At 37.1% G+C, this 13,344-nt stretch overlaps 1 protein-coding gene and 1 non-coding gene across 7 annotated transcripts in view; both read left to right on the top strand.

The window, feature by feature from the left end:
• POLA1 (DNA polymerase alpha 1, catalytic subunit) overlaps window positions 1-13,344 on the top strand; it is a 208,126-nt gene that overhangs the window by 27,306 nt on the left and 167,476 nt on the right. For 5 of the 6 annotated variants that reach the window (XR_008574515.1, XM_054808237.1, XM_054808245.1 and 2 more), the window contains exons 15-26: window positions 489-646; window positions 1,654-1,738; window positions 2,545-2,606; window positions 3,352-3,441; window positions 5,083-5,199; window positions 6,080-6,255; window positions 6,676-6,805; window positions 7,143-7,262; window positions 8,418-8,514; window positions 9,062-9,186; window positions 10,976-11,125; window positions 11,353-11,475. Coding sequence is in view for 5 of the 6 variants with exons in the window: in XM_054808237.1 (XP_054664212.1) it covers window positions 489-646; window positions 1,654-1,738; window positions 2,545-2,606; window positions 3,352-3,441; window positions 5,083-5,199; window positions 6,080-6,255; window positions 6,676-6,805; window positions 7,143-7,262; window positions 8,418-8,514; window positions 9,062-9,186; window positions 10,976-11,125; window positions 11,353-11,475 (1,433 nt within the window). In the remaining variant the exon portion in view is untranslated. The remainder of the gene's footprint in view (window positions 1-488; window positions 647-1,653; window positions 1,739-2,544; window positions 2,607-3,351; window positions 3,442-5,082; window positions 5,200-6,079; window positions 6,256-6,675; window positions 6,806-7,142; window positions 7,263-8,417; window positions 8,515-9,061; window positions 9,187-10,975; window positions 11,126-11,352; window positions 11,476-13,344) is intronic. The other variant, XM_054808263.1, reaches the window with a different exon arrangement.
• LOC129201986 (small Cajal body-specific RNA 24) lies at window positions 8,769-8,899 on the top strand. Its single transcript, XR_008575564.1, has one exon. It is a non-coding gene; the product is annotated as a small Cajal body-specific RNA 24 (non-coding RNA).

Below are 13,344 nucleotides of genomic sequence, written 5' to 3'. Positions count from 1 at the left end.
TCTTGTTTTCATTCGATCAAAATTCTTTTGATTAGCACTCTGGCTGCCTTTTCTGTAGCGTTTGAGAAATTTCTGAGTATTCTTTCATTTCACTTGTATTAATTTAATTTTTGTGAAGCCTTCTCCCTTTGGACTGACTACAAGATTAGATGCTAAGAGGTGGTATAGTAATTTTGGGTGGGATTATGCTCACTTGGCTTATATCTTGCTGTACTATGACTCTATAAAACTGCCTGAAGTATTTTTTTTGCGTTACACATCTTCCTGATCTCAATACAAATCTTCCCTCTCTTCTTTGGTTTTAAAGAGCCCCTGGCGTGACTGAACTTCCGACTGGGGAGTTGGGGCCCAGGGAGTTACAAAAAATTGGGCAGGATTAGTCTGAATCTCGGACTATCGCAGAAAGGCAAAACATTCAAAGGACATGCTCTGTGCAATAGTGCGATTAGAGAAGCCTTACCTGAAGGTGGTTTGTGTTGTTTCCTCAGAGCCCTCAAATCAGTCGGTCAGCTGGTGTAAGGTGGAGGCTGTGGCCATGAAGCCTGGCTTGGTGAACGTGGTTCAAGATCTTTCTCCTCCTCCTCCTCTCGTGGTCATGTCCCTCAGCATGAAAACCACTCAGAACCCAAAGACTCACCAGAATGAGGTAAGTAATCTGCTCTCATTTTGGTTTGGTTTGGTTTTGTTCTTTGGCATATCACCTGATAAAGCATATCTAAATATTTTTACTGTTGAATAAACTTTCTGTGCTGCGGGCTTTTCAAAGAAATTTTTACTGGAGTCTCGGTAGCGTGAGAACTATAGGTTCAGGGGGTTTGGTGAGAATATTTACCATGACAGTAGATTCTATGTATTTTTTCAAGCCTTCTATTTGTAATAGTTACAAATGAAACAGTCCCAGAACAGCTGTTAATGTTTTGGGTTTTTTTTCTTTTTTTTTGGTAGAGCTAATCATAGGTTCTAGGTAAAATGACTGGGATTTTCTGCTGATAATACTAATTTTGAAATAGAATGAGAATTTGCTCTGAATCTTATAGCACCTACTATTCTGCTGTGAGATCTTTTCTTTTTTCAGAAAGTAGGAGAGATGTAGGTGGCCACTCTCAGTTGTGGACTGCAGACCATAACGTCCAGTTAGGCATGTTTATCTGTGTTTTAACATAAGTCTCCCTAGCTTAGGAAGAGATTTAGTATTCACTAATAGGATAGGGTAGTTGTTTCTGGCTATTTCAATGGAAGAAAAATTAGGCTGGCGAATTTTTCAAGCAGAACTAGTTCTCTTGGTGAAGTTAAATTTTTTGGGGGGCTAGTATGGAAAATTCCTGGTTTCTAGCCAGTATAGGGCACTTCATAGGGAATCCTTAAATTGTGGGGTCTGTTCAGATTCAGAACAAAATTTGATAAAAGCAGGGTTTTCCAAAAGTAATTATTTTTATTATCTTAGAAATTTGAGAGGAATTTAGGAGTAAGTTCTGCTTTATTTTACCTTTCTTCTTTATAACTATTTGTATTTGGAATTCATTTTAAAAAGGTCTTTTGTAGAAACAAGAGAAAAGAGATGAGGGAAATTAAAAAAGAAAAAAGGAGGGAAGAAATAGCTATTGATAGTAGTCATATTTATGAAGATGTGTGTTCTGTATCTCATTGGTATAGATTGTGGCTGTTGCAGCTCTGATTCATCAGAAATTTCCTTTGGATAAGGCTCCACCTCAGCCTCCTTTTCAGACACACTTCTGTGGTATGTACTTGGAACAGTTTATGAGTAGAAAAACAATTCCTTCAGAGTTTTTCTTTTGTTGTTGTGGTTTTTTGTGTTTTGCATGGTGATTTTGTTTTGCATTTGGTTTTTTTACTTCATTCTGTCACTCCAGCAATGGCTGGAGTAGGTAAGTGACAAAGTTTGAACTACCAGGCAGGCTTTTCTCCCTGTTTTTATAATCACTGGTTACTGACTTTTTGTTGAAGACTTCATTGAAAAAAATCTTAGTTTGAAATGATGTGAAGTAACCCTGCTCTATACAGTTTCCTATCATTTTAATTAGTTTTACTTCATTATGTGTTCTCTTGGATTACTTTATTCACCTATTAATTTAGACTACTTATTTACTGTCACTTAGTTATTTTTCAGTTCAGTTCTTCTGAACAGAATTAAAAAAAATAAACGTCACATTTATTTATAAATAAGTTTTCTTGGGCGGGGGGGGAGGGGAAATCTCTCACAGCAGGGTTATTATAGTAAGATCAGCTAAACCTTGAGATTCAGACCCCAATTGGAAGTGATAGTTTTGAACGCTTGTGGGAGGAAGTTCTCTAGAAGGTGTGGACCATAGTTTTAATCTGCAATGGTAACCTCAGACATGAATGATTGAAATTGTTTAATACTTTACTAATTACTCAGTCATCTTAAAGACAAGTATTCACATAAGGCTAGCTTTTTTGAATTAGAATTTAGTTTTCCTTATCTCCCTTTGTTATGGATGGATGCTTATGGGAAGGGTACAATTAAGAACTTATATGTAAGAACAAATATAACTTCTTTTGCAGCTGTTTCCAAACCAAATGATTGCATTTTTCCTTATGACTTCAAAGAAGCTATTAAAAAGAAGGTAATTTCATTTTGTTAGCCTTCTGATTGCGGTACCTTTTAAAATATGAACTTCATGTTGCTTTGGGTAAGTTGTGTAAGAGAAATATTCAAAGGAATGGCATGATCATTTCAATAGTTTTCCACTATGCAAACCTAAATCCCGGTGTTTATTCTGTGTTGTTTGTAAAAACAGAGGTGTGCTCTGTGTGATTCAGTACTGCTGCTAGTTGTGCTCATAAAATAGATGGAGACTTAGGCAAGAGAGTTGGAAAGATTTTGCAGGGAGGCTAAAATTGTGATTCATTTTCATTATACCTGACTCTGTACTTGTAGTAAACTGGGAGAATTTGTTTCTTCTTTCCTTGGAGAGTAAAGTCTGTTAAAATTTAGAAGACATCCTTTCTAAAGGGTACTGGGAGAGCTGACAGAATAATAAAGTAACCTATTCTTGTTTTTCCTCTGTTTCTGTGTGATCTTAAGCCTGTGATGGAAGGATGCACATGGAGCGTTTTCCTGGTGTGCTTGATTCTTAGGAGGCTCTTAAAATATCACTAGACACCTGCATACAAAAGCAAAATGGAAAAAAGCCTCTGAGAAAAGCTTTCTGTGTCTATGGGAGTGAGAACAAAAAGCCTTGAATTATAGAAGGAAAGGGAGAACTCTGTGGTACTTTATTATTGTCTTGTAACTAGTAGGGGAGAGGAGGTGTTTCCATTTTAAACTTATTGGGTCATTGAAATCAGGTGCTCTCTTGCTCCTTTTAGAATGCTAAAATAGAAATTGCTGCAACAGAGAGAACACTGCTGGGATTTTTCCTTGCGAAGATTCACAAAATTGACCCAGATGTTATTGTGGTGAGTAGTTCTGAGACTTTGAGAGTTAAATTAAAGCATATTGTCAGCTGGCCAACTTTCTTCTTTTCCTTTTGTCCCCGTATAGGTTTTTTTAATGTTTATTTTAGACTGCCTTATGAATTGAATTTGCTTATAAGACAGCAGGTATACTTTGATACAAAGATGATACAGAATTTCCCTGACAGCATTTTATACATCCTTTTATTTCCCATAATATCTGAAATAGGCAGTATTTCCATAGTACCTGAAACAAGTAGAGTTTTTTTCTTTACTCAGAAAGACAAAACACAACGAAAAAAACTTTGCAATTTTCTGGGAAAAAATGAGAACTCTTGGTATACTTAAGAGTCTGTTTCAGTTCAGATGCTCGTATAATTTGTCAGCATTTAGATGGTGTTCATGCTGTAAATGAAAATGATAACCTATACAAATCCACAGGATCTCTGCAAAGTTTTGTAATAAGCACTCTTGTGGTTTTTTTTTCTGTATTGGCAGCTGAGGATTTATTATAATTACTCATTTTCTTTTTTTTTTTTTTTGCTATGTTTAATGAATATACAGTCCTGACTTTCATTTAATGAAATTTTGAAGACAATTTGTAGTTGGTTATAAATCCGAGGTTGGTTATATACAGCTTGCTATTCTTCTGTAGGTAAATACAAATAATGAAGTGGTGGGAATAGGATGAAACAAGCAGTCAGATTCCTGATGTTCTCGGCTCACTGTGGCTGGCATCTGGTGTTTGCCCTATGAACTGAGCTTCGTGGTGGTTATGGGAAGGAATCAGGGGAAACACTGCAGCCAGTGGCTTTAAATTGAAGATGCCAGTAGTAGGGGAGCTCTGATCCTAAAAACAGGAGAGCTTTGTTAGTGCAGTTTAATTTGCCCTTGCTTTAATTAGTGCTGTTGAAAAACAAGCTATAGTAATATAGGTAGGACCCCTCTACTATAGCTGTAATGCTGCTGCTGATTTTAAGGAGCTTCTTCTACAGCACAATATTGCACCACACGGATGTATCTGATACGGTGAACCTACAGTTCCTCCGGACTGACTGGTGCACATAGACTCGTTTGTCAGGGTAGCATTTTGCTTTCAGCTGAGGTTACAGACCAATGTCAGCAATGTCCTTAGCATTGTTTAAACTTTGCAAATATTGCTAGAGTACTTTGATATGTAAATATTGGTTGCAAGGTCTTCCTGTCCAGATTTAACAGTTGTGCCTGTTGTAGTATCAAAGGAAAAAAATGACAGTATTTTGATGTCAATATTGAGACTTTCATGGATGGAGAGAGAGGAATTACTCATAGCTAAGTTTATATGCTGTATGAAGAATGTTGGGGTTTTTTTCTTCTAGAAGGCTTTAAATCCTAATCTCTGGTATCAAAGCATAAAGCTGAATCCTGTGTGCTATGAGCCAGTTATAGAGCTGATTTTGGTATTCTACTGAACAGCATTGTTAGTGTTAAGACTAATGAGTACTGTTGATGAATGTTCTCTTAGAAAGTGCTTTCTATGAGAGAGATAATGCCATCAATTAGTGTGAAAAAACCACAAAGGGCAAAGGAATACTGAGTATATGAAAGTAAGTCTTTCCATTTGCATTTGTTGTAACCTTTTTTTGTTGTTTTTTCTGCTGCAAGGGTCATAATATTTATGGATTTGATCTGGAAGTGCTGCTTCAAAGAATTAATGTGTCCAAAGTCCCTCACTGGTCCAAGATAGGTCGGCTGAGGAGGTCCAATATGCCAAAGCTTGGGGTAATAAGATTGCTCAAGTCTTTTAAGCCCCTTTATGTTGCATGTGATTAAAAATGAATTAATTTTGCTGAGGAATTGTAAATGTGACACTGATGTATTTTGACTGTTGGTCACGCTGAATTTCATGTGTCCCAGATCACAAATGATGAGTGTTTATATGACTTTTATTACAGTAATAAGCCAAACTAATTTTCAAGTTAGGCTAATTTAGTTTACATATCTCAACTAGATGATGGTAATGACAGATTAATTGCAATAGTCTTTACTGTAACAGTCTTTGTCTGCTATAACTGTAAAATGAGAAAATGTAATTTGGATTGATTGGTGAATCATCCCATAGAGAGCTGCTAAGTTAATAATTCTGTAGTTCTTAGTACGTATTTGTTCAGAGGACAATGTGTGAGGCTTGGAGTACCGAAGTGCTGAATGTGGCCACGTTGTTGCCTGTTCCTGTCCTTCCTAGAGGCCAAGATGAGTATTTGTGTGTCCTTTGTTCTGTGACTTTTTCGTCCCACTGTTAGTATGAAAAATATCCTCGGAGGAAAAACAAAATTCACACCCATGTTCTTTTTGGGACTATTCTAATTATTAAAGAAAAAAAAAAGCATGACAGGTTAAGAATGAAGATCTAAGTAGTAATGAGAGTTAAGTATCTACTTCTTAATATCCACGTATACTGAAATATACCATAGATTCCTTTAGGGCATAATTATAAAGCCTTAGTATTAGTGGTATTTAGTAGAGTATTTAGAGTATTAGAGTATTTATTGACCAACTGACTTAACTGAGACCTATAAGCATATATTTTGGATAAATGTTCTTTGCTAATGTTTGTATGTTTCATTTTGTTTGGGTTTTTCTTCCCTTGTATGATACTAAGGGACGAGGGGGGTTTGCTGAAAGGAACGCTGCCTGCGGTCGAATGATCTGTGATGTAGAAATTTCTGCTAAAGAATTAATTCGTTGCAAAAGTTACCATTTATCTGAACTGGTCCGTCAGATTTTGAAAACAGAGAGGATAACAATTCTACCAGAGGAAATTCGAAATATGTACAGGTGAGTTGATGATTTGTGGTTTTAATCCTTCACTGGAAAGCAGAGGAGCTAATTTCCTGCTATACAGTTTCATACTTGCTTATTTGATTTGTCATGGAGATGCTGACTTAGCATACTGGTATTTGAAAAGTAAAATATTATCTTAACAGTATTTTATAATGTTTGAAGCTACTCATGGGTGGTGGCTTACTATGTGCAAAGCAAATTGATTTGTGAGAGCATTGGTTTAGATACACTAATAAGACATGCGAGCTCGAGCTTTGGGATTTTTTTTTTTTTTCCAATTAAGAGCTTGCTGTATAATTCAACACTGGTGTGCTACAGATACCACGTGTACCGTACAGCATATAGGTCTACACTACTACAGAGCACAAAGGAGGCTGATTTTACTTTACTAGGCCATCCTTCTTCTTTTCCCAGTGAGTCTCCTCACTTAATGTTCATGCTGGAAAACACCTGGACAGATGCCAAGTTCATTCTCCAGATCATGTGTGAGCTGAATGTTCTGCCACTGGCTCTTCAAATAACAAACATCTCTGGAAATGTCATGGTACACTTTTATTACTTTCTGCCCCTTTCCATTGTCCCACAAAAACAGTTCCATGTTTTCTGTGTTTCATTTCCTAGTTTTAATTTGTAAACACTGATTGAGACTACATGATACTGTAAATTTTTTGCTGTGATGAGTGCGAGAGTTCAATGATCTAGTCAAGTAATAATGTAAAACTTCCATAAAAATATCACATTTGAGTGTGCATGGTGATGATAGAGAATAATAGTAATACTAGGTGAACTTAAAAATAGTTGAAGGACATTGTGTAGTTTATTTTTGTATGTAAGTGTTTTCTATGCTTTGCTTTGAATTCTTTTTTCACCCCTCTCTATAGTCGAGGACAATGATGGGCGGACGATCTGAACGTAATGAGTTCTTGCTGCTTCATGCATTTTATGAAAAAGACTACATAGTGCCAGACAAACAAGTTTTTAAAAAGCCTCTGCAGAAGCTGGTGAGTCCAGTTTTTCTCTTTCCAAGAATTTTTATTAAAAAGAAAAACACATTCTTCTATCTTTTGCATATTACTGTTCTGTGAGAGCATGGAAAACCCAAACATATGTTAGATATAACATCTAACTTAATGTTACAGCTTATGCTTAATTTTTTTTTTTTGTTGTTGATGTTGAGTTGATAATGGAGAACTGTATGGTTTGAAGTGACAGTGTAACACCTTTTCCATTGTATTGCAGATCTATGGAAACTCAGTTGGTTTTTTAGTTTAAAACTGAAATAAGCTAAGTACTTGGCTGTGTAGGGAAGCACTTAAGAGAAAGACAGTCTGTGCTGCTTAATAGATGCACATTTGCCCTACAATTATTTTGCTCATGAACAGTATTTCAAGTATAATTTCTAAGGTGGGTGACTTGAGAATGTGGATAAAATATCCAAGGGTATTAAAAAAAATTCCTTTGGATAATACCAGTGTAAATAATACTTACAGAAACATCTATATGTTTATTAGTAAACAAATTAGAATTGGAGAATGTATTTGTATTTGACTATATTTTGCTTTTTAGTTTTACTTTTAAATAAGTTAAACAGCAAATTCCAAAGCAGTAAGTTCTGTTGATTGTATTGTTGCATCAAAGCAGTGCTGGAATTTTTAATGATTCAGAATAGCATTGAACAACTGGGAGAAAAATTCTTAATACAACAAGACGAATAGGAGAATCCTCTTCAGGTCACTAATAATAATAGTTGGGGTTTTTGTTTGTTTTATTAAAGCCCAGCCTTTGTATTTCCAAAAGCTACATTTGAATTGGGCAATAATATTTCTTCTGGGTCGTGAATTGATTTTCTTCCTAGCGTTGACTTTTACAGCAAGCCAGAAAATGTATACTAGTGGTATGTTGAATGATGACATTCCTTAAAGTCTTTATAATCTCTTGTTAGCAGTTTGTTCCTATAGGAGTTGGTTTGAATGCTGTTTTGACATATAGAGAGCTTTAATAAGGATCATGATGAAAATACCATGTTTTGCATGTATTTTAAAAGGAACTCTATGCACTGGCTCCCAATTTCATATTTGATTTTGCCAAAAATAACTCCTCCAACAGTGTAGAAATCTTGGAGACCAGATAATGACTTTTTTAAATGCCAAATGTAGGTGGATGAAGATGAAGATTTTGAAGATCAGAATAAATCAAAGATAGGGAAAAAGAAAGCAGCATATGCTGGGGGCTTAGTCTTGGATCCCAAAGTCGGTAAGATGTGGCAATTTCCTTTCTTCTGTGAGAGACAGGTAGGTTATATTAATGCAGAGAGATTGGAATAGGCAGTCTGTGTATCTTGTGGGAGTTTGGTGTGGTGGTTTGGTGGGGGTGTTGTTGCATGCAAGAAGATTCCCAACATTGACTGTGGAATTACTTATTGTTGGGACATGTATTTCTTAACTTTTTTGGAGAAGATTATGGTCTTGTGAGGAATTGGGACCGTATATCTGTGTATAATTTTCTAATGGACATGTAAGTTTTCTTTCAGTTTCTCCTCTATGTGGGGAAAACTGTACAAGTGTCCTATAGTAACACAGAAGCTATCTGTTCAACTCTGGTGAGTTAATGGGGTTGGATCGTTCCACTTCTGACAGCTTTCTATGATGGGCAGTGGTGCATCTCAACAGCTACTTTAAGGGATTTAGATGCTGGAAATGTGGTACAATGTATTACTGTCACTTAAATGTTAATTGTGGAGTTGGATGAAGTCCTTAGGGAGACTGAGTAACTATGACTTTTGTTTTAAACTCTGTTTTAGGTTTTTATGACAAGTTTATTTTGCTTCTCGACTTCAACAGCTTGTACCCATCGATTATCCAGGAGTTCAACATCTGCTTTACCACAGTGCAGCGACTGTCATCAGAAGCACAGAAAAGGGCAGAGGTTTGTGTGCTTTAACTTGTGAGTGAAGTTACACTGTCTTAACTTCATTGTGTTTTCTGTGAATCAGCTTTTGAAGAAACTTTTCTTTTTCACTGTTTAATGGTTTTTTCCCCCCCCTCACACATTAAAAAAGTGATTCTTGTTTAAAGATGTGTCATAGTAAGTTTTGGGTTGGGATTTTTTGAATATTACATGTCTGTCATATTCCTTTCAGTAATACTCGTATAGAATCTTGATAAGTTCTCTCCTATCTAAATAAAATCTTGATAGCCTCATGAAAGAAGATTTTTTAGTGAGAAGCAGTTGGCCCTTTTCAGCCTTAGGTTGTCCTAGCAATTTCTGAGCTTCTTGACCAATTTCATCCTAAGCTGGTAGAAGCTTTCTCAAGTTATGTTGCCACAGAATTCATGCAAACATACCTGAATGAGAGAGACAAGTCTCATGCTTCTGCCTGGGGGAAAGAATGCAATATGAGCTCAACCCTTATTAGACATCAGGAAAACTACGTGTGTGTCTTGAGAGTGTGTGTCAGGGAGTGATACTGTGACAGCTGCAGGACCAGCTTCATGGAAATTCATACAGCATTAAACTGTGTTAAACACAACTGAAAAATCTTCTGAAGGTGTAGTTCCACGTACTGTTTTCTCAGCAGCTGTGTTGGCCATGGCTTATCCGTGGCTGCTTATTCACATTTCCCCAGTTGTGCTGGCACGGTTGTTGGTGGAGCTGTGCAATAAGCTGAAGCAGTGAGCTGGTCAGGTCTAAAGGTTAAACCTGAGGCTTTTATTTTTAACTGGTATCAGCTCACAGGTTGGAATTAGCGTGTTGTGCATGTTGTTATGGGACATAGTTAGTCCTATAACAACTGAAAGATCAGTACCATAGCAGAAATGAGGGAAAAAGTATGTGGAACTGTCCGTGAGTTCCTCCAAACTCTCTGTGGATATACCCTGCTTTCTTAAGTGTGCTTCAAACTGAAGCAGCTCATTTTGATTTCTGTCATGGTATGATATTTATTCAGGTTTTGGTGTCATTTCTGTTTATAGTTCTTCCTAGACTGTGTTACTAAACTTACCAACTTCATAGTATCTCTTTTGCCCATTCTTTGTATGTTTCTGTCTGTCTTTCATTGTGCTTGAAATTTCTTTCCATTTTTGCTGGGCAACTATTTCTTTGGTTATGTTAACAAGAAGAATGTATGCTTTCTGTTATGTTGTTGTTTTGCTATAATCAAGACTTGCTTGGGATGGAGTTTTCATTCTGTTGTTACTGTCGATTTCTCTTCTGTCAGTTATTTAAAGTATCAGTTCCACAGAGCGTGTGCTCCATTTTACAGTTCTGAACACCAAAAATATTTGGGCAATAATAAAAAAAGGATGGATTTTTTTCAGCGTGGAAAGAATTGCTTGTGTGTGCACTTTTCTGTATATTTTTATATGTATATATACCTAAGAGTGATAGTATGCATGTGTTTTAGTTATCTGGATTTACATACACACACATACATTTTAAAAAAAAAAAAAAATCTTCCTGCTACTAGACCATGTCTCTCTTGGGTTTCTCCCAGACAGACACAGGCTTAGTCCCTGTACCCCAGGAGAGACTAAGTAATACAGTTAAATACCACAAAAATACCTCTCATGCTTGTTCTAAACTGTGCTTTGGGTGCTCTGCAGGAATGGATACAAGCTGTGTGGTTTTGGGTTTTTTCCCCTCAAGCTTTTCACTTAACACATTAAAATCTAATCTTCAAGCAAAAAAATGGTAAGCAGTGGTGATCATTTGACAGGTCACAGAAGAGGAAGAAATTCCAGAGCTTCCAGACCCATCTCTGGAAATGGGAATTTTGCCTAAAGAAATCAGGAAACTAGTGGAGAGAAGACGGCAAGTTAAGCAGTTAATGAAACAGCCAGATTTAAATCCTGACCTTTATTTACAGGTGTGTTTTATAGAACTCCTTTGATTTTTCTCCCACTCCCCTTAAGTGCCCTGATCAGCCTTGCAGAATAGGGATGATTAGTAGCGAGCAGTGATTGTAATGTGCTTTACTTGTAGCCCATCACTGCTGCAGACTATATAAAAAGCTGTGAATGTAATTGTGAACATTAAATTCTGTTCTCTGTTGGCTATGGTTGTATCATTTTTGCGGGTTATGTTTCTTTTCAGTATGATATCAGACAGAAAGCTTTGAAACTCACGGCTAACAGTATGTATGGCTGCCTGGGATTTTCCTACAGCAGATTCTATGCCAAGCCTTTGGCTGCTTTGGTGACGCACAAAGGGAGAGAGGTAAGTCGTTAAGCAGGTTATATACATATGTAAAAAGGGTGAATTTAAGCCACCTAGTTTTTCATTGAATAGGAGAGTGGTCGTATTTTTGAACCTGCTTTTGGTGTCAGAACTGTATTTTTTATCTTTCTTGTACTGCAGAAGTTGGGAAAAAATGAAACTGGTGTCTAGAAAAAAATCAGATAAACATCTGAAAACGTATGACAAGTTGAAGCTCTAGCTAGAGCCTTGTTTGGAATGAACCTGCTTAGTTTCAGTGGGCCAGATAATGGTTACAAAAAAATCAAGGGTGCTGTCACATTTTCCATGAATTTCCAGTTCTGCTTGATGGGTTAGTCTTTGATTCAGTGGTATGCTTCAGCTTTGGATGAGCTTGTCTTTGGCCAGGCTGTCCTATGCCCTGGTATGTTGAGTTCCCGAAACCCTGAAGTTCGTGACAGGGCTAATTAATCACATGGTGACAATGGATTATGGCCTTATTTTCAGAAACTTTGTTCCTTAAATTGAAACTTTGCATTAGCCTGAAGAGGCCAAATTTTATTTTAAGAGTTGCTAACTTTATAGGCAAAACTACTCTTGCTGTTGATTAGGATGGCAGCTGAATGCAGACCACATCAGTTTTGTCTCAGTGGGAAAAATAATAATTAAAGATCCAAAACATACCACTGATATACAGTGTCTTAAACCACATTTTTTTCATGATGCTTCATATTAGTTCTTTGTAGAAGAGAATACTAAGCAGGAATCTGCACAGGTGCCAGGAACAGACATGATGGGATGGCTGGTCAACCTTTTAGTTGAGCAGGGAGACAGATGAGTTCACGTTGGTGTTGAGAGGCACATACTCCCTGTGGTGTGAGAGCACAGTTCTCCTTGCTGTGGACTACCCAATGCGCCAAAGGTCCATTTACAACCCCCAACTGATGTGCATAGGGGCATTTTGTTTCTGATAACACATCTTTGTTTTTTAAAAGTCTAAGCAGTTCTCTGGAGACAACCCCACGTTTACTGTCCTCCCAGCTTATGTAATCAGTATGTTTAACCTTGTACACATATTTAACTAGGAAATAATTTCCATATTGGGTAACTGTAAATGTGCTGCTATGCATCCATGTGAATTCAAAAGTTAATGTTTCCTTTAAGGAAGTAGTATCTGTTGTTGTAAGATTCTGATGTATTTATCTACAAGGTTGGCATGAAAAGTAGCTGAGTATCATAGCTTTATGTTTTCTAGCAGTATTTTGTAAGTCACCAATTTGACTTTTTGGATTTTTTTTATGATCTACATTAGTCATATGGAACATCTGTCACAAACTGGGTATTGTGTGGATTCTTGAGCTTTTGGCCTCTGTTAAGGGGGGGAAATATTTTTTATTTGCACATACAGTTTATTCTCAATTATCTGTGACTTACCAGTTCTGAGATAATGGTGCATGGAATTCTCGTGTGCCTGCATTATGTTCCAAAGTGATGGTGGAATGGGAGAATCCTAAATAGGCGATGCAGGATGTGCTAGGGAGCTCTTTGAGACACTTTCTCTTACGTAGTTGATTTTTGGTTGGAAAGGATTTCTTACCTCTTAAATTCTGGTGGTGCTAGACCCGGGCTTGCTTCTGCCAAGCCTTTGCGCACATTTGAATCTCCATTTTTGTAGTTGCTCTGAGTTTGGGGAAAAACTTAACTCTATGGCACAGTGTTGCCTACAAGTGTGTTATACCCAGTGCAGGTCTAAAAGTTCCTCTGTGAGCTGGGAGCACAGGAGGGAGATGCCAGTGAAAAGTCTGTGGGAGCCGGTCTGCATCTGGCAGCACTAGTGCTGAGCTCAGTGGGGCAATACTGGCTCTTGGTAGGTCTCTTCCATGCAGTACA

The sequence above is a fragment of the Grus americana genome, chromosome 1 (genome assembly GCF_028858705.1).
Source record: "Grus americana isolate bGruAme1 chromosome 1, bGruAme1.mat, whole genome shotgun sequence".
NCBI classification, from domain to species: Eukaryota; Metazoa; Chordata; class Aves; order Gruiformes; family Gruidae; genus Grus; species Grus americana.
Note: the sequence above shows the minus strand (reverse complement) of the source record. Positions and strands in the feature narration are given on the sequence as shown.